The sequence below is a fragment of the Dama dama genome, chromosome 1 (genome assembly GCF_033118175.1).
Source record: "Dama dama isolate Ldn47 chromosome 1, ASM3311817v1, whole genome shotgun sequence".
Lineage (NCBI taxonomy): Eukaryota > Metazoa > Chordata > Mammalia > Artiodactyla > Cervidae > Dama > Dama dama.
The window spans coordinates 65,198,035-65,219,207 of NC_083681.1; the positions used below are offsets into that span (position 1 = coordinate 65,198,035).

General features: G+C 45.7%; 1 protein-coding gene across 8 annotated transcripts in view; it reads left to right on the plus strand.

Moving 5' to 3' along the window:
• LDLRAD3 (low density lipoprotein receptor class A domain containing 3) overlaps positions 1-21,173 on the plus strand; it is a 259,085-nt gene that overhangs the window by 138,377 nt on the left and 99,535 nt on the right. For 7 of the 8 annotated variants that reach the window (XM_061151990.1, XM_061152000.1, XM_061152015.1 and 4 more), the window contains one exon: positions 2,473-2,607. In XM_061151990.1, coding sequence (XP_061007973.1) covers positions 2,473-2,607 — 135 coding nt within the window. The remainder of the gene's footprint in view (positions 1-2,472; positions 2,608-21,173) is intronic. The other variant, XM_061152006.1, reaches the window with a different exon arrangement.

Genomic DNA, 21,173 nt, shown 5'->3' on the forward strand with positions numbered 1-21,173 from the left:
TGGAGGGCTGCCTTGGACAGAAACCAAATGTGACTTGTGGTTTTGGGTTTCCCCTTTCTGGTTTTGGCTGAAGTCAGACTTTGGTTTCAGCATGATCAAGTGGAGCCATTCTCTGGCCCACAGCGATTTAAATAATTAAAACTTCCATTTCCAGGCCAGACTCCTTTTGCTTGCCTTCACACTGGTCCCTCATCTTTAAAACTAAGAGCGCTGGCTTCCCCATCCCTCTGCTTCCTCTGACCTTTCAGATTAAACTTTCTGAGTTGACAAGGTAAAAAATAAAAAACTCCACAGTCCTTCGGGTTTGCAGGGCCCTGTGAAGTTTGCAGTCTGCAGCTGTGATTTCAGTACATCTTGACAATCGCTCTGTGAAGCATATGGGAAAGATAAATGCCAGCTGCCATCTTGCAGGTGAGGACCACCCAGAGATGCTGGCGCTGACTTGTTCCTAAGCCCATAACCGTCTTCAGTGCTGGGTCTGTCGTCCTGCTCTGGTACAATGTATAATGCAGGTGGTGGCTCAATTCATAACCCAAGATCCCAGGAAGACCCCTCTTCATCATCACCAATGTCACTCCTTAAGGGAGGACCACACTCTGGAGGACCAAGGCAGACATAACTTGGGGAGCACGTCCAACATTTCCTGAGCCCCTATGTGTCAGACTCTGCACTGCACATTTTCTCACATGTCATCTCATTTGAGCATTCACTGATGCTCAAATGAAGGCTGTAAGTAGCAGGGCCAGCTTCATGGACCTGTGACCAGCACAGGATTCGTGTTTAGCTCCGAAGCGTGCCAGACTTGGTTTTATGCCCAACACGTATCTTTTTGAATTTTTAAATAATTTTTGAACAGATGAGCTCACATTGTCAGTTCACAGTGGGCCCTCAAATTATGGAGCCTGTACTGTACATGGAAAAAGGAATCGAGGCTCAGAGAGGTGAAACAAGTTGCCTTAGATCACACAGCTAATAAATGGCAGAGTTGGGTTTGGAGTAATTTCTCCTTTTGCTGCTTCCTTTATTGAAAATAGAGCCCTGGAAAGAGCCTTGCTTGAATTGTGCTGCAGGGAGTGGTGAAGCAAGATAAATTGTGCAGTAGAAACAGTGATTTTCCATGGAGATTTGCTTCGTTAAGGGGTTTTGTGTTGACTTCACGCTGGCTGGTTGCCACCTTCTTCCTTGAAGGAAGAGGCCATTTCTGTCATTTTTCTTTTTGAGGTTTCTGAAAGTGCCTGTAGCTGAGGGCCACTCAGGCTGACCGAGTGGGTTAATGGGTTTTTTTTATTGCAAAGTGGACCAGTGCGCTCAACTTGGTGAGCTGTAGAAACACAAGGACTTACCAGGAAGGTCCGTAATTAGGGAACCAGTAGGATCTGACACAGCCCTTGGATTACATGTACCATGGCTCCGTCCGTGGCACAGGTTCATGGATCCCCAACCCAGCCTCTCCTTCCATCTTTGCTCTTTTCTTTGTTACTGACCGTTCCATTCTTAACTTTCCTGGGAGACTCCGGTTTTGCTCTAGACCCCTCAGAGGCTGCTGGCCCACCTTGAGGTTGACCAGTTGGGGCTGGGCATTGCCCTCTGGCCATGTTGGTATGGTTATAGGGCACCAGCATGATGCCTTGGAAGAAGCTTCTGGTTTTTTTTCAACTAATTTATTTTTTAATTTGTTTTATTTTATTTTTTTTAACATTGTTTGTTATTTTTTTTTCATTTATTTTTATTAGTTGGAGGCTAATTACTTCACAACATTTCAGTGGGTTTTGTCATACATTGACATGAATCAGCCATGGATTTACATGTATTCCCCATCCCGATCCCCCCTCCCACCTCCCTCTCCACCCGATTCCTCTGGGTCTTCCCACTGCACCAGGCCCGAGCACTTGTCTCATGCATCCCACCTGGGCTGGTGATCTGTTTCACCATAGATAATATACATGCTGTTCTCTCGAAACATCCCACCCTTGCCTTCTCCCACAGAGTCCAAAAGTCTGTTCTGTACATCTGTGTCTCTTTTTCTGTTTTGCATATAGGGTTATCATTACCATCTTTCAACACCAAAAACATTTTGTATTGGGGTATAGCCGATTAACAATGATGTGATAGTTTCAGATGAACAGTGAAGGGATTCAGCCATATATGTGTATGTATCCATTCTCCCCCAAATCCCCTCTCCCATCCAGGCTGGCACATAACATTGGTCATGTACACACTGTTGTATTTAAAATGGATAGCCAATAAAAACCTGTGGTATAGCAGAAGGAGGAGCTTTTACAATGGGGCAGAGGAAGTCTTGCCCTATCCAAGTCGCTGCTTGACCAGTCTCCCAGGACAGGCTTTGAGTCAGCCATCCGAGATGAGTTCACTGCCTCTAGAGCAGGCCACACCCCTAGATAGAGAAGGCTCTGGGTGTCCCAAGGGGACTGGCTAACCTCCCTGGTGATCTGCTCTGTTCTCCCTTCACAGCAGCAAACCCTCTGCTGTGTTCCACTGCCCGCTACCACTGCAAGAACGGCCTCTGCATTGACAAGAGCTTCATCTGCGACGGGCAGAATAACTGTCAGGACAACAGTGACGAGGAAAGCTGTGAGAGTTCTCAAGGTAGGCGCCTCCCCGGTTCTTAAAAAAAAAATAATTACGACACCGCGCCACGGTAACACTGAAAACAACTCCCATCCCACCTCCAAATGCAACAGCCGTGCTCGTTTCTGCTCTTACCACGCAGCTCTCGTACACATGGTTTTAACCGTAACCCACCTACCATTTTGTACTTCATATTTCTCGTGCATTAAATAGCAAATACACGTTTTTCTCTCCAATATTGTAGTTTGCCCAGCTGCACTGCATACCGTGACAGTGCTCTCTACTATGGTTTTCTAAGTAGTGGCATTGTTGGGGGCCACCGAGATATTTCCATTGAGTTACTTCTTCAGGATAGATTCAGCGGAGTAAGACATCTGCACAGTTCATAACTACATCTCATCATACACCTGTTGGGAAATTTTAAAAAATTTTCCACTGCTGCTAGTATTGGCTGTGTGTATCAGGTTTACCGTAATATCCCAAGAGTTCACTCTTGTCCTCTTTTCCCTATTTTGGCTGATTTAGTAGTCATAGAATGATAGTTCCCCAAATGCTTTAGTTTGCATTTCTCTGATGATGAGCTAAGTTAGCATTTCCCCCTGGGTGTTTGTTTACTACTTTGCTTCCTCTTGTGTGAATTGCCTATTCCTCTCAGAGCTGTTGAGCGGAAACCAAAGGATGCATTTGGGGATGGAAAGATGAGATTTTTAGGGAACCCAGAAGGACACAGAGGGGTCAAATCCTCCCCTGTTAAAACTGACTGGGTTCCTTTTCTTATTCACTGACTCTTTTCCAGTTAACACATATTTATTTCTTCAGTGATTAGAAAAAAATACAGATTTTTTAAATGCATGTCAATTTTAAAGCATCCTAAAAAGTATATGCTTCTAATGTTATAAACTGGTATCATCCATATGCAATCATTACTTTTCTCACTTAGTATTAAGTTGTTGTGATCCACCCATATTATTTTGTTGGTAAAGATTATTTGTTTTGACCGTTAGTCAGTACTCCACTCTATGATAGTATCACTGATTACAGATTTAATACTGCAAAAAAGAAAAACAAGATAAGGATGGATAACTGGTTAACTCATATGTTGGGAGGTAGGATGGTTGGGAGGTAGGATGAAGTTAGATGGAAGTTCCTTTCAAGGTCGTAGCTTTAATTTTGGTAGGTGTTTATTACATTGTTAAAAATGAATGAATGAACAAATTGACCATGCATAGACCACTGGTGAGAGGGGGCCACACATTAAGGCTTAAGATCAATCTATTCCATATGCCTGAGGTCCATAGATGAGAAAAGACAAAATCTGTATCTACTTGGACTTTGCCAAAATTTGTACAGAGAGCAGCTCCGGGAGGTGGGTCTTGGGCAAAGTTAGCCTCTGATTGTCCTGGCCTGGAAAAATCCCCTCCTTGTGTCCTCTTCTCACGAGTGAAGTTTAGTTCTCAGACCAGCAGGATCAGCATCACTTGGGAACTCTTTATGAATGCAAAGTTCAGGCTGCACCCAGACCATCCAACGGACCCTAGGGGTGAGTCCAGCAACAATCTGTGTTTTAATAGGCCCTCCAGGTAAATTGAGTTCATGTGAAAATCTGTGGACCACTATAATCCATTAGCGATATGAATGTCCCTGTGCTCTGGGTATAATTCTAGTATTGAAGAGTATGTTTTTCTTGTCAGGCAGCTTCTAAATGCAAACTGACTGCTAATTTTGCTGCTGATACGAACACCAGTGTGCCCATGCTAGGGGAATACCTGACCCATCCTGGGCTTTTAAATGTCTTCTGAAGAATTTCAGAGGCATCTTGCGTAGACACTACATTGTGTAGGATTTGACCTATTGTCATCTTAATGATGTTTATCGATCCCTGCCCTGTACCAGCTACTGTGCTGGGTACCTTCTGTACATGAACTCCTTTAGTCAAAATATTAATACGTCCTAGCTGCTTCTGCTGGGCTTCCAGCCCTCAAAAATTGCATCATCGCTTTCAACGGATGTGGGAAAATAAAATGATATTTTATGATGCTTATTTTGATGGGATGGAGAAAACGGACCCCAAGACAGGAAATAGGGTGCTTGAAATACTTTTCCTCTAATTTGATGAGGGTATGAAAAGGTTGTGTCTCCACTGAGAGGCTCCAACTTTGTGTGTGCCTCTCCTCACTTCTTCCTCTTGTCCCCATTTACTTCCTTTCCTTACATGTGGTCTTGCAAAGCAACAACAAACCCTGCCAAGACGTGGAGGCGGGAATGGGACCATGAAAGTGCAGTCATTACGGTACCTCTCAGTTCCAGATGGGATGTATTGGAGACCAAAGAACACTATGGTGGAATCGAATTTTAATTGGGGCTTCACCAATTGGAAGTATAAACCATTACGAGGTAATTCCACCAGCAGTGGCTTTGGAGCAGTCTTTGCATATGACGTTCTGTTGCTTAGGAACCTTCCCTGAGAGGGTGCATCCGAGGGTCAGCAGGTGCCGCTCTGCGCATATTGGCAGTGGTCAGCAGCGAGGTGGCCTTAAACATGCTGGATTCAGTCCTAATTGAACTGACAGATTCTTTCCAACTTTGGATGCATGACTGACGATGGCAGGCCACCTTCAGTGGTCCCCAGCGTCTAGGGTTGATGCCTTGATATAATCCCATCCCTTTGCATGTGATCTGGACCTCGTGACTTGCCTTTTTATTTTTTTCTAATTTTGGCAAACTACACACAGTAGGGTCTTTCCAGGTGGCCTGTTGGCCAAAGAATCTGCCTGCAATGCAGAAGATGAGAGTTTGATCCCTGGGTCGGGAGGATCCCCTGGAGGAGGGCATGGCAACCCACTCCAGTATTCTCGCCTGGAGAATCCCGTGGACAGAGGAGCCTGGCAGAGCTACGGTCCATGGGGTCACAAAGAGTGGGACATGACTGAAGTGACTTAGCATGCACACACCCACACATGACATAAAACTTACCATATTAACCATTTTTAAATAAATGGTTCAACAGTTTACCTTATTGTGCAGCTAATATCCAGAGCTTTTCCATCTTGCCAAACTAGAACTCTATACCCATCAAACAACAGCTCCCCATTCCTCCTCCTCCAGCCCCTGGCAACTGCCATTCTACTTTGTTTTTATGAAATTTGACTATTCTCGATACCTCCTATAAATGGAATTATACAGCATGTTTTGGTGACTGGCTTGGTTCACTTGCATAATGTCTTCAAGGTTCATCCATGTTGTCGCATGTGTCAGAATTTTCTGCCTTTTTACTTAAGGCTGAATCATACTCCATTGTACGTCGGTACCGCATTTTGTGTGTCCATTCATCTGTTGATGGACACGTGAGTGGCTTCCACCTTTTGGCTGTTGTGAGTCATGCTGCTGTGCACACAGGTGTATAAATCATGATTCGCTTTTAACAAAGAGAAGAGCAGCAGAAGTGATGGGACGTCAGTTGCCTGTAAGATTACAGAAGACCCCGTGTCTGTTTTTCTTACCGTCTCACTCCCTCTAATGCAGCAGCTGCCATGCTGTGAGGCCTGCGTGAGAGGGAACTCCAACCAAATGCCCATGAGGAACCGAGGCCTCCAGCAGCCACGAGGGTGAGCCCGGAACTGGCCGCCCCCTTGGTCCGACCTTGAGCTCTCCGTGGCCCAGGAGATACCGTGATTATGGCCTTTTCTAACTGTAGTAAGCAGAGCTCAGCTACTCCTGGATTTCTGAGCCACAGAAACTGAGATAATGACCTTTTTTTTTTTTTTTTTTTAAGCCTGTAGGTTTCAGAGTAATTTGCTATGCCATAATAGAAAATGGATACCATGAATATCCCTTATGTGGGCCCCACTTCTGATCATTCCAGTCACAGAGAACTTATGAAGACTCAGGTGATGGTGAGAGAGGGTCAGTCGTTTGGACAGAGGTCAGACAGGGTGTTTACAAGAACAGCCATCACATTAAGCGCTAAGTGGCAGGCCCTACTCCAAGCATTTGACTTACATTTTCTTACTCAGTCCACCAAATCCCTGTGACAGGAGGATCCAGGAACAGAAAATGACCCCCATTTTTCTAGAGGAAGAACCCGAGGAACAGAGAGGTTCTGTAATTGTGGCATGACCACACAGCAAGTAAGCAATGAAGCTGGGAACTTAGGTCCTCCAAGATACGAGTTAACATTCTCCATCACCCCGTGCTGTGGTTCTCTGGGTACCACTGTCCTGGGACCAGGAACAGCAGACCTTGTCCAGCCTTGGTCCCTTGAGCTCAGGGGGGAGGTTGTGTATGAGGCTGGCATGCTTTCCCCTCTTTGTATTCAAGTTCTCCTCTCGGTCAGAAAGACTAATGAGGCCTGCCCACCTTCCCCCAGGGTGAGGCGTGCTGGGAAGTTAAGCTCTCCTGAAGAAGCCACCAGTGCCAGAGTAGTTAATTGAGTGTATTGGCACTTGGGTTGCAGTTTCTTTATCTCGCTTGCTGTATCCTGGTGATAATGCTTAGAGAAGAATTTGGAAAGCTGGCCGCGAGGTTGGGCACCTCACCAGAAGCTCACAGTGACAGCTTTGTCCTGTTTCTTCTGCAGGATTGGGCGTGTGCGTGTGTGTGAGAGAGAGAGAGAGCACGTGAGCTGTCCTTTTTGGCACTTTGGTCAGGGGGCAGGTGATGGCGTGCCCCCACGTGCCAGGCCCTGAACTATGTGCAGGGGATACAGAAGTGGTCTTGGACTCTTTTAAATTATGTTCTTCCCTATAGCTCATATGTTGAAGTCCTAAACCCCAGGATGTGACCTTACTTGGGAATCGAGTCCTTGCATTGGAATTCGTTACAATGAGGTCACACTGCAGTGGGATGTGCCTCTAATCCCATGTGACTGATGTCCTTATCGAAAGGGCATGTTGCAACACAGACACACAGAGGGACATGAAGACGGAACTTGGGTGATACAGCTACAAGCCAGGGGACACCAGAGGCTGCCAGCAAACCTCCAGAAGCCGACAGAGAGACACAGATTTTCCTTGCCGGCCCCTAGCAGGAGCCAGCCTGCCAGAACCACAAGACCGAAAATGTCTCGTTGAAGCCGTCTAGCTGGTGGCGCTTGGTTACCGCAGGCCTAGCAAGGGCACACGGCTCCCAGGAAGTCACACTGAGGCCCAGCACGGCCCCATGCCAAGTGCCACGGCAGAAAGACAGACAAAGGGATGTGGAACTGCTCAGAAGTGAGCAGAGTGCGGAATCAAAGGGAGGTGAGGGTGTAAGGGAGTCAAGCGGGCATCCTCCTGGTGGGGAGAGCGCTGGCCCGAGCCGCACGTGGTTAATGGGCTGTCTCCCAGCGTGCATTTTGAGATGTTCATTTTCTGTACGCAGTGTGCAGGCCTCATTAACTCTGTCTCCGCAGCAGCTCTGAGACTGAAATCAGGGTGCCAGAACGCCTCCAGCTTTCCAGCAAGTTCTGACCAAGACCGTCAACACTCCTGCTGTCCGGGCACCTTAGGACGGTGGCACTCAGGTCTTCTACTGTCTGGTCCTAATGCCCCAGCCGACCTAAATTAGCCAGTCACCCTGAGGATTGCCTAGGGCAAGGGGTTGAGGGAGGGATGGAGTTGGGGCCTGGGGATAGCAGATACAAGCTTTTATGTAGGGAATGAACAAACAACGGGGTCCTACCGTAGAACACAGAGAACTGTATTCAGTATCCTATGGTAAACCATAATGGAAAAGGATATTTTAAAAAAGAATATGTGTGTGTAACTGAGTCACTTTTCTGTATAGCAGTAATTAACACATTATTGTAAATCAACTATATTTCAATTAAAAAAAATTTTAGTAAATAAATTAGCCAGTCACCCACTCAGATTGGGAGCTGGAGCCTAGCCTTACAATGGATAAATAATCAGCTGCAGAAAGAAAGGTTTAGGGGTAGTGATTGCTTCTTACTTACGCTCTCAAATAAATACCTCAGATAAAGCCCGACAGCAAAGGGAATCTAGGAGGGTTCCTGGTGGCCGCTGGGCGGAGGGATGCGCCGTTCGGACCACCACTGCTAACACAGGGGCCTTCGCGCATGGTGAGCAGGGCCGTGTTCTGTCTGGTCCAGTGTGTGAGCTGGCCCTCGGTGCTGCGGAAATGCGAGGTGTGGTGTCCCTTCCCAGACCTCTCCTCCATGCGGGGCCTACGGTGGGTGGATTCTTCTCTGCAGGTCTTCGATCCCTCCCTCTACCCCGTGACTGGCACAGTGGCCAGCGGAGGTTCCCTCCCTGCGGATGCCAGGCTTGCTCTGACTGTGGAATGTTGGCAGACAGACGATAAAGGGGCCTAGCGTGTGCTGTGCCCTTGTGCTTGGGCTCGTTCGTTCTAACGTCTGCCACGAGACGACCAGACTGCTGGTCCAGGGAAAAGGGACACAGGGGTCAGACCTGCACCCAAGTCACAACCTGGGGTCAGTCCCAGCTGAAGCTGCAAAGATGCAGCCCACCTGCGGACCCATGCATGCGGTACTAAATCTCTGCTGTGGTCAGAGACTTTAAAGTGTGTTTGTTACATAGCAAAACCCGGCTAATATCAGGTCCTCAGGAAATGTGTGTGTGTCTGTGTGTATTTATCACGTAATATTTATTGATGGCTGCTATGTGCTGGGCACTGGGCCCATCAGATACAGGGACATACCTTATTTTGACAAATAGCAAGATGCCATCAAGTGTAAGGCCCACTATTGTTTTATGTTTTGCTGAGAAGGAGGAAATGCTGACAATTCAGTTATGATGGACTATTGATTTTAAGCTGCATCCCAATTTCAGAATGTTAAAATGGGAGGGGGGAATGTGGATCTTAGAATGGAAGACGGCAATAGGAAACGAGACAAGTGTGGTCTCTGCTCTGTTGACACCTACATCCCAGTAGGAAAAGGGGGCATTGAGTTGGTTACTGGTGTGAGGAGTGTGTGGGAAAGGCAGAGGCAGGATGCTGTGGAAGTGAATGACAGGCATTTGAGACCTTCTTGAGAAAGTGATGCTGAAGGTGAAACGGGGAAGATAAGGAGGAATTACTGGACAGGAGGAGGGGAGGGTGGGGGGAGAAGGAAGCTTCTGGGCAGAAGGAATTATAGGCTATAAGATCCAGGACTGAGCATGGTGAACAGCGTGGTGCATTTGAGGGCTTCCCAGATGGTAAAGAATCTGCCCTTTGGTGCAGTTGAAAGACTGAAATGGGGCGGGGAAGAAAAAAAAAAAAAAAAAAACCACGTGGCGCCCTCTGGTGGACAGGAGAGGAATAACTCGGAAGTAAAATGGCGCCGTCAGCGGTGGTCTGTGGAGTGGTAAATTGGAGCCACATTAAGGATCTTGGATTTTCTCCGTGGGCAGTCATGGCAGTCTTCTTTTCTGGAAGAGAATTCCAGAAAAAACATCTACTTCTGCTTCATTGACTACACTAAAGCCTTTGACTGTGTGGATCACAACAAACTGAGGAAAATTCTTAAAAGAGATGGGAATGCCAGACCACCTTACCTCCCTCCCGAGAAATCTGTATGCAGGTCAAGAAGCAACAGTTAGAACCGGACATGGAACAACAAACTGGTTCCAAATTGGGAAAGGAGTACGTCAAGGCTGTATGTTGTCACCCTGCTTATTTAACTTATATGCAGATTACATCATGTGAAATGCTGGGTTGGATGAAGCACGGGCTGGAATCAAGATTGCCGGGAGAAATATCAATAACCTCAGATATGCAGATGACACCACCCTTATGGCAGAAAGCAAAGAGAAACTAAAGAGCCTTTTCATGAAAATGAAAGAAGAGAGTAAAAAAGCTGGTTTGAAACTCAGCATTCAAAAAACAAAGATCATGGCATCTGGTCCCATCACTTCATGGCAAATAGATGAGGAAACAACAGAAACAGTGAGAGACTTTACTTTCTTGGGCTCCAAAATCACTGCAGATGGTGACTGCAGCCATGAAATTAAAAGACACTTCCTCCTTGGAAGAAAAGCTGTGACCAGCCTAGACAGCATATTAAAAAGCAGAGACAGTATTTTACCAACAAAGGTCCGTAAAGTCAAAGCTATGGTTTTTCCAGTGGTCATGTATGGATGTGAGAGTTGGACTATGAAGAAGTCTGAGTGTCAAAGAATTGATGCTTTTGAACTGTGGTGCTGGAGAAGACTCTTGAGAATCCCTTGGATTGCAAGGAGATCCAACCAGTCCATCCTAAAGGAGATCAGTCCTGAGTGTTCATTGGAAGGACTGATGCTGAAGCTGAAACTCCAGTACTTGGCCACCTGATACGAAGAGCTGACTCACTGGAAAAGACCCTGATTCTGGGAAAGATTGAAGGCGGGAGGAGAAGGGGACAACAGAGGATGAGATGGTTGGATGGCATCACAGACTCAATGGACATGAGTTTGAGTAAACTCTGGGAGTTGGTGATGGGCAGGAAGGCCTGGCATGCTGCAGTCCATGGGGTCACCAAGAGTCAGACACGACTGAGCAACTGAACTGAACTTTACTGAACTGAGTCATGGACCAGATGTGTGAGAGTGGAGATAGTGGGGTTAGTGATGACAGTGGGGATGCACAGGGTGATGGCTTCAGGATGTATTGGCAGTTAGCACTGCCAGTGTGGGGGCTTCCCTGGTCGCTCAGCTGGTAAAGAATCTGCCTGAAATGCAGGAGACCGGGATTCGATCCCTGCGTTGGGAAGATCCACTGGAGAAGGGAACGGCTACCCACTCCAGTATTCTGGCCTGGAGAATTCCATGGGGTTGCAAAGAGTCGGACACGGCTGAGCAACTTTCACTTTTATTTTCACTTTTGCTGAGCTTTGATGATAAACTCCATGAAGTTGGCCACAGGTAGAAAGGGCCCACAGCAGGTCTCCATGGGGATGCTGTTTTTATGGGACTGGAGAACCTACTGTAGTATTTTCCAGTTAGGCCTGCTCTTTGTCCTTCTACTCCAGCTCTCTGACCCTGCAACTGGCCTGGGTAGTTGAGAGGAAAAGGAGCTTACGCTTTTGGAAGAGACCTTGGCTTTCTGTCGCGAAATGAAACCAAGTGATGTGCAGCCAAAGACGTGTAAAGAAATCATGGCGGGCATGAGATGGGAGAAGTGCTAATTTTTTGTTTTGTTTTTCAAGTATGAATGGAGAAGTGCTTTGTATAGTTAAAAAATAAAATAGTAGTCTGGGGTTAGGGGATCCAGCCCCAAAAATCACAACCTAGAATTTGATGGGTGGTCACTATTCACTGCAAAACTCGTGTCACCAGATGATGTCAAGAGCCTCAGTAGAGGGACCCTGGGAAAGAGTTGTCACCCTGAAAGAATTTATTTGGCCTCACTTAGAGTAAAACTGCTGGAGGTACGATTAACAGGAGGAATGTAGAAGCCTTTTTTCTACTTTTAATTTGAGACTTTGAAAGACCAGCTGGGCTGGGAGAGGCAGAAATGCTGACTTCGATGGAAGAACCAGAAGGAGGTTGAGAGAGGTTGATTGTGCCTTTCTGTACCTGTGGGGTTCTCTTCTTAGTAATTGAGTGTTTGTCTCACCAAAGACTCCCTCCTTTTACCCACTGCAGCAGACACTTGAGATTTCTAATATGTCCCTCATTTAGAAGCAAGTCAGAATGATTCTCTACTCATCAGAGTAATTGCTTCCTGATCTCGTAGCCAGCGTGCTCATCTTCCAAGCTGTTTTTCCAGTCTCCCCCATTCCCCACACAGGTCCCCCTTCTCTTTCCATCTCCTGGCTTCTGTCCCCATCTGTACTCCCTCTGTCCTCCTGCCTGGACACCTGGCAGAGTGTGTCTCTTCCCGAGGCAGACGGACCAAGTTTCCGGGCAGGGGGACCCAGTGTGGGGCTTACTGTCTCTCTGCAAATTTTTTGAGTCTCGGGACAAGCCATCTTGTGCAGTCTGAGTGTGTGGGGGACATTTGTCTGTCTGTGGACAGCTTATGGCCCTCAGCTCCCCGTCCAACACCCTTCTACCGTCTTGACTCTTCCTTACCTTCATCAAACACCGATCATTTGCACCGTGCCTGTTATTGCCCGGTTCCCCCTGGGTTCTGGAAGAAACACAATGCTCGATCAGATGGCAGTTGCTCATAGTCAGTAAGGGAGAAACAACGCCCTGTGGATAATCATGCTGGACTGTATCTCTGGGTCAGGAAGATCCAGATACTGGATCTTGAGATGAGAGCATGGCTACCCACTCCAGTATTCTTGCCTGGAGAATCCCATGGACAGAGGAGCCCAGTGGGCTACAGTCCATGGGGTTGCAAAGAGTCAGACACGACCGAAGCAACTTGGCATGCACGGACACGTGATTGATGCTGTAATAGGGGAAGGAGGGGCATGCCTTGGGGGTACACGAGGACATGACTAGTCACTGAGGGGTGACTGTTTCTCCTAGGGGAATATGGCAGGACTTCAGAGGATGCAATCTCTGCCCGGACATTAAGGATAAATAAAAATGGATCCAGAAGCAAGCACGAGGCTGGCATCTAGCCGGAGGGAACAGCATATTCAGAGGCAGAGATCCAAATGGCCAGAGCAGCGTGTACTTGTGTGTGGAGTGGGGTGGGGTTGTCTGGGTGGGGTGGGGGGTGAAGCTGTCAGGGGGGTTGAGGCTGGCTTGTGCAGTCCCCCTCCCTGCATGCTTCAATTGGAAGGTGGAGCCGGAGGAAGAAAATCAGGAGAAATGAGATGCTCTGCTCTGGTGACGGAATCCTCAGGAGGGGCTGGTTATCATTGCCTGCAATGAGGATTCTGATCCTCTGTGGATCTTACGGAGCTTTGCGGTCCCACTGGCAGAGGAAATCTAATTGAGACTTGCGGATATTGTAAATGAGACTGCGGAATGACAGATTCTGTGAATCCTCCCAGCATGAGAATAGCTTGGGAGGTTAGATGATGGCCACACTCTGGCGATTCCCCAGTCCCCACCCTTGATTTGAAAATCTCCCTTGGGTTACACAATCCAGTAGTTATCTTGAGGGTGGTGATGGTTGGAGGGGCTCTGGTTTGGCTACCTGAGAGCTCTGTGATCTGTGAAAAATAAAAATGTGTTCTGATGTTGCAAATATCTTGTCACAGCCCCCAAATGCTTCCAGCACCCCTTTCTTGTTCTCTCCTTGTTTCTCTCTGGAAACTCAGCAGGTTATCAGTCTGGTTACTGTTTGGTCCTGGAATGCTGCAATATGATACTTACATGTGTTCCCCTTCCCTGAGTTCCCTTCTTTGAGGTCTTGTGCCCTCTGTAATGTGTGTGCTGCTCAATTTACCATCAGGGTCAGCTTTTACTGAAGGTCTTCTTCTGCTGGTGCACTGCTGGATGCCCTGAGAAATCATTTGAACTGGCTTGAGTGGGTTACAAGGGATAATCTACTGAAAGAGTGGTCAGTGTCAATCATACATGGAATCAAGCAAGATTTTCATACTTTAGACGATTAGGAAGGTCTTGAAAGATGGGAAAGTAGAGAAAACAAAGATATGAGCAAATCTGAGGGCATCTTTAGTATCTAGTTGCTACTGTTTTTTCTCAGATCCTTTCTAACACGAGGTTCTTAGTTTAAAGGACTTAAGACAGTTCAGGAACTATGTATTAGTTTAGGAAATAGGCTAAGCTGCTGTAACAAGGAGACCCCATCATACAGTGTCTTGAAAGTGATGGAAGTTATAACTGAAATAAGTGCCTCAACTAAGATGAATTCTCTTACATATAACATCCCAGGGATGAGCAGTCTGGGCCAGTAGGGAGTTCTGCCCTCCCCTAAGGATGCTCCAGTGGTCACTATTTCCCAGACATCAGGAAGGAGGAAAGAGGGGAAGACCAGATGAACTGCTTCACTTTTAAGGCAATGAACTGAAAGTTGTACAGTCACTTTTATTTCTAATCCGGAGACCTGAACATAGTCACATGACCTTAGCTAGCTGCAAGAGAGGCTGACAAAGGCATTCTTAATCATTGTCAATATTAATATGCTCAGCTAAAACCCAGGAGTCTATATCTCCAAAGACAGAAAGGGAGGATGGAGAGATACTGGGGAATAATTGGTCACAGTCTCAGTCACAGTCTCTTTTAAACTGAGCTGATAGTTCAGAGGTTTGTGCATGCCCACAGCATGTCCTGTGGGTTTTTTTGCGTGGACCGCCACCAGACCACAGATTTTTATCTGAGTGGCACTGATTCCTGCAGCCTGAGAGAGAACATTCTGGGTTTTCTTTGCCTCTTCACGCTCTCAAGCAAAACAGGCCTGAGCTGGAGTGCCCTGCAGTGCCAACCAGGGGAACCCAGTTACAGGCCCAGTGGGGGCGGCACCTCTGCATTCCCAGGTGTGCAGTTGAAAAGGCGCTTCACGTATTTCTTTGTTCCTTCATGGTCTCACTTATTGTAAGCCTGTTGTGACCCTGTGCAAGCTTTTATCTTGATTTTGGAGTGTGATCAAGGTGATAGCTATTCTTCAGATGGCAGGAACATGACTTTGATTCTGCTTTTATTTTCCCTGGAGTCAGTGGGCCTTAGATTTGGGTCAGTTTGCATCTGAAGGAAATCTCAGGGGACAGGTGCTTTGTCCTCATTAGCTGATTTGTTAGGCAGGCTTTCCCACGTGGCTCAGAACCTCTTACAGATTTTTCCCTCAGACTCCTTTGGCCTCCCAGTGCCTGTCTGCTTCCCTTCTGGAAACGTGTATTTGGAGAACGTGTCTGTCTAGTGTGTCCCTCCCCCCGCCCCCAAGCCCACATCACAGCTCAGTTACATCTCTTTTTCTCCCAGTCTGCGTGTGACAGTCTTAAAGCATGTCCACAAATCCTTTGTCATCCTTCCATCAAGAAGTGAAGCCTTCCCCTGGAAACTGGGCTGCCTTATTCTGATCAACAGAGAATGATAGAAGTGATGCTGGGTGACTCCTGTGACTGTGAAAGGCCACGCAGCTTCCTTTTTGCTCTTGGAACGCTCCCCGTTGAAAGCTTCAGTGGCCATGTAAGCGTCCAGCCGCCCTGAGGCCGCCATGTTATAAGGAAGCCCAAACTAGTCTCCAGGGCGAGACCTTGGAGAGACCCGTGACAGCGAGATGCCTGGACAGGCCCTGTCTGACTGCAGCCCTGTGTGAGACCCCCGAGCCAGAAGTGTCTCTCCTTTTCTGAAATCCTGAACCAAACAAACTGTGAGGGATAGCAAAATGCCATTGTTTTGCGCTATTACATTTGGGGATGATTGGTTATGCAGTAGTAGTTAATCGGAACCTCAGTCAGTTAAAAGACATCTCGCTGGGCTCCCTGCAGGGAAGAAGCTGATTGGCTCCAGCTCTTCACTGGGCCCCTCGTTTCCCAAGAGGGCTTCCATGGGGCCGTCGCATGCCGAGCGCTTACAAGGTGGCGTTTCACGTGTGGACTGGAGACGCTGCTTTCCCGCAGGCTCTGCTGTGTCGTCTCAGACACACAGTCACCCCGTAATTCTGTGGGCGGCACAGTCACCCCATAGGGGCTGCATACGGTACTTCTGATGGAAGCTGAGCCCAAATCTATGCCCACCACTTCCTCAGTGTGAGACATACTTGAGGGGGTGGAGCTTGATTTTCTCTGCCAGCCCAATGTTGGCATGGAGGATACAGAGAACATTTAATGTGAGAAAGTTAAAAAAAAAAAAAGAATCATTAAGCTTTGGGTATAAATTTAGGAGCCCTCTGAGTTCTAAGACCTCCCCATCACCTTATAGTGGTATCAGCCATATTCACGATAGAACATGAATGAGACAGCACTTTCAAGAGCCCAGACTCAGCCTGAGGTCAACTGGCAGCTCTGCTAGTTAGCAGCTCTGTGACTTTGGGCAAGTTGCTAAACCGCTCTGAGCCTCTTCAACACCAAGATGACCAGGGCTGGCTGTAGGATTGCTGGAAGGAAAAGTGAGAGAAGACTGCAGGCATAAAGCTGAGAGCAGGTGTTGCTGAGTGCGGGTTCCATTCCCCAGAGGTCAGCATTTCTCTCTGTAACCAGCAAGCACCATAGCTACTGGCTGGAGCTTTTTTCTCTTTGGAGAAACAGTAAGTATAAAAGAATCAGGAGAGCTCTCCAGGGCGCTCTGTCTCTGACAGCTAACAAGGCTTTCTCCTCCCTGCCTACCAGCAAGGAGCCAGGGCCCGGCCTTGGTTTCATCTGGCATCTTGCTTCCTGGCCTACAAAAGTGGAAAAGGCGACGAAACATTCCAGACTGTGAACATTCACATAGAAGTAGGGTGGGGCAGACCCTCTGCCAAGGAAGCAGGGATGGGAGATGCTTAGGAGGGGCATCTGCTGTCAAAGTGTCTCCATAATAACTTCCCTGGTTATGTCCTTAGACACGCTATCTTATTGGTAAATAACAGGGGTGAATTCATATTAGCAGTTATTCATTCAGCAGGTGTTACTGAATGTTAGGCACTTGGCAAGTATCATTGAACAAGCGGCTCTCCTCCATTACGTGGTTCTCTCCATTTCTAAGGTCTGGCACAAGTTTAAAAGCCGTGTGTGAATCTTGATTAGTTTGGAAGAAATTAACTTTGATGATTTATCAGGAAGAACAAAGATTTGCCTTCTGATTGCAGGAGTCATCTCTTAGAGCAAAAAAAAAAAAAAAAATTGTAAGATGTAGAATCTGGGAGAAAAAAGTCTCTGGAGTGACTGATCATCCATTCTACACAATCACACTTGGAGACGTGTGGAAAAGACGAGTCCCCCCAGACTAATTTATGGTGTGTCTCCTGTTAGAATTGCAAAATTCGCACAGAGGGCATTAAAATATGACTTCACATCATATTTAATACATGCTATATTTAAAACTGGAATATGAACAGAAATGTGAAGCAGAAACTGGGAGGGTTTTTGCTGCTTTCTGAACTAATCTTAGTTCTGCTGTTGGCCTTGTTTTGTTTCCATTATTCTCCCTTATTGTTTTTCATTAAAAGTACTTTGAATCAGAACCACACCATGCATTTTCAAAATTGTTCAGCTAGAACGAGTCAGAAGCATCACAGCGCCCCAGCTGAAATGGACCAGTGATCGTCCGAGTCCCCGGCTCCCCGCACGGGCTGACAGTGTCCCCGGCAGCGTGACGACCGTGGCTGCGGTGGTGTCCACAGGACTGCGGTCCTCGTGGGCTCTGCCGGTTCAGAGATGCCTCCGATGGCACTGTTCTCTGCTTGGTCAACCCTTTCATTCCCAATCTAGTAGTAAAATTGAGATGATTCTGTAAGATGTTTATATCCCCCGAGAATAGATCATGAAAGTGGAAATGAGCAATGAACGTGATCAGAGTTCTATGGAGGCAGAAATAACTAAAGAGGAAGGAAGTATGGCCAGTGACAAGGAGTATTTGGAGCTAAAAAAATGTTGCTCTGGAGAAATGTAGGGGAGAGAGAGGGCATTTGAAAATGCTGATGGTGAATTTCAAAATGATGTGACAGGTGGTGGAGACATGATTGGCATTTGGTGGATGCGGTCAGGGAAATTCAGTGCCTTTCATTGTGGGGTACAGTCTCACAAAGAATCATGCTCCCCACCCCCAAATACCATGAATGCTCTGCTTGAGAATCTTTAGATAAACTCTTTGATCTTTTAAAGGAGAGAATGGAGATCCAGAAAGTGATGTGGTTTGTCCAAGGTCACACAGCTTAGAAATGACAAGACTGGACAGGAATCCAATTCTTTAGACACTAAAAATCAGGTCTCTTCCCATTATGCTTCCCACGTAGGGCTTCCCAGGTGGCACAGTGGTAAAGAATCTGCCTGTCAATGCAGGAGACACAGAGACATGGGTTCCATCCCTGGGTCAAGAAGATCCTTAGGAAATGGCAACCCACTGCAGTATTCTTGCCTGGAAAACCCCATGGACGGAAGAACCTGGCAGGTTCATGGGGTTTCAAAGAGTCAGATACGACTGAGTGACTGAGAACGCATGCATGCACGTGATAACTCTATGTTTAATTCTTTGAGGAGTTGCCAGACAGTTTTCTAAAGTGGCTGCACCATTTTACATTCCCATCAGCAGAGTTCTGATTTTTCCAAATCCTCACCAACATTTACCATTGTCTTTTTATTGTTATTATTATCATAGCCCTCTTTGTGGTGTGAAACAGTATTACATTGTGGTTTTGATTGACCTTTTCCTAATGACTAATGATGTTGAGTATCTTCTCCTGTGCTTATTGACCATTCATTTATCATCTTTGGAGAAATGTCTCTTCAAATCCTTTGCCCATTTTTAAGTTGAATTGTTTGTCTTTTTATTGTTGAATTGTAAAGGTTTGTTAGATCTTCTTTGAACAAGTCCTTTATCAGATATATGACTTGCAAATATTTTCTTCCATCCTGTGAGTTGTCTTTTCACCTTCTTGACACTATCATTTGCAGCACGAAAGTTTTTAATTTTGATAAAGTTCAGTTCCCCTGTGTTTCCTTTTGTTGTTTATACTTTGAGTTTCATATTTAACAAGCCATTTCCTACTTCAATGTGCCAAAGATTTACTCATCTGTGTTTTCCAAGGATTTTATAGTTTTGGCCCTTGCATTTAGGTCTGCGATCCTTTTTTAGTTCCTTTTCCTGTGTGTGTGAGTCGGGAGTCCAGATTCATTCCTTTGCCTTTTGACATCCAGTTGTCCCAGCCCTTTTGTTGAAAAGGCTGTTTTTCCCCCTATTGAATTGTCTTGGCACCCTTGTCTGCTTTGTCTTGAATAAATAAACTGCCTAGACTTCCTTAGCTATATTTCTTGTCTGGGGACAAGTTCACAAGTAGTGCATGACAGTCCTTTCCTTCTCAAGATTTATATTCATAAATGTTAGGATGAACCAACAAACACACTTGAAAGAAGACAAAGTTGTATGATGATGTAGCAAGTATTTTTTTTTAAAGTAGTCACATCCCTTACTCATTGGAGGACCTCATCATACCATATACCTCTCCTTCATCAAGCCCATGGCAATCTTTCATCCGAATTTTTTTTTTATTCTGCAGGTAGTGGTAGTAGCAGCTCTAGGTGTACTAAGTGGAAACTGTCATATGTGTGTTTAACTATGTTCCGGGCACTTCTCTGAGGATTTCATACATGTCAATCATTTAAATCGCAAGAACCCCATGAAGCAATAACTATTATCCACATTTTATCAGTGAAGAAAATGAAACCTCATAATGCACTATTTGCAGATGACATGGTTTTATAAATAGAAAACCCTGAAAACTTCACCAAAAAAAAGCTACTAGAAATAATTATTACAGTAAATTTGTGGGGAACAGAACATATAAAAATCCTTTATGTTTCTATATGCAAACAATGAGCCAGCAGAAAGAAAATTTAAGAAAATCTCATTTATAATTGTAATCAAGAGAATAAAATATTTAGGAATAAATTTAACCAAGGAAGTGAAAGACCTGTACACTGAGAACTATAAGACACTGTTGAAAGAAATTGAAGAAGACATAAATAGATGGAAAGATATTCTGTACTTATGGAGTGAAAGAATTAACATTGTTAAAATGTTCTTATTACCTAAAGCAATCTACAGCTTCACTGCAATCCCTGTTAAAACCCCAAGGACATTTTTCACAGAAGTAGAACAGGAAAATTCTAAAACCTGTATGGAATCACTAAAGACCCAAAATAGCAAAGCAGTCCTGGAGAAAAAAAATCAAAACAGAATGTTTAATATTCCCAGATTTCAAACTATGCTATAAAGTTATAGTAATCAAAACAGCATGGTACCTGGCAGAAAAATAGATTCAGTAAGTCCCTGGCAAACATGTTCCATTCTGAGAGTACATTGGTAAGTCCTATTTGTTCAGAAGTCCAACAGAGTTAGCTTAGGTATCCAACTAACACAGCCAGCTAAATAATAATATGTATGTGTGTGTGTGTGCGCATTCATGCATGCCTACTTAGTTGTGTCCAACTCTATGAGACCCGATGGACTGTAACCTACCAGGCTTCTCTGTGAAGGAATTTTCTGGGCAAGAATAGAAGAGTGGATAGACGTTTCCTCCTCCAGGGGAATCTTCTCAACCCAGGGATTGAACCCGAGGCTCCTGCGGTTTCTCATTGCCAGATGGGTGCTTGACCACTGAGCCACCTGGGAAGCCCAGTGGGGTATGATATAGTGGAATACTCCATATGTATATGGAACATATATGTAATGAGTACTACTCAGTCATAAAAAAGATGAAATCCTGCCATTTGCAACAACATAGATGGTATTATACTAAGTGAAATAAGTTAGATGGAGAAAGAAAAATACCAGGTGATTTTGCCCCTAAATGGAACAAAATCCCCAAAATAAGTGAATAAGCCAAACCAAACAAAGACATAGATGAAGAGAACAGAGTTATTGGAGGGTAAGGGTGGTGGAGAGGATGAGATGGATGAAGGGGATTAACTGTATGGTGATGGATAGAAACCCAATTTTTGGTGGTGAGAACACACCATTTAGTGTACACGCAAGTCAAATATAATGTTGTATACATGAAATTCATATAATAATATAAATCAGTATCACCTCAATAAAAAAAACCTTTAAAACCACTGTATAAGGACATAAACTGTAAATGTTAAGTTTATTCTTTGAAGAAAAAAA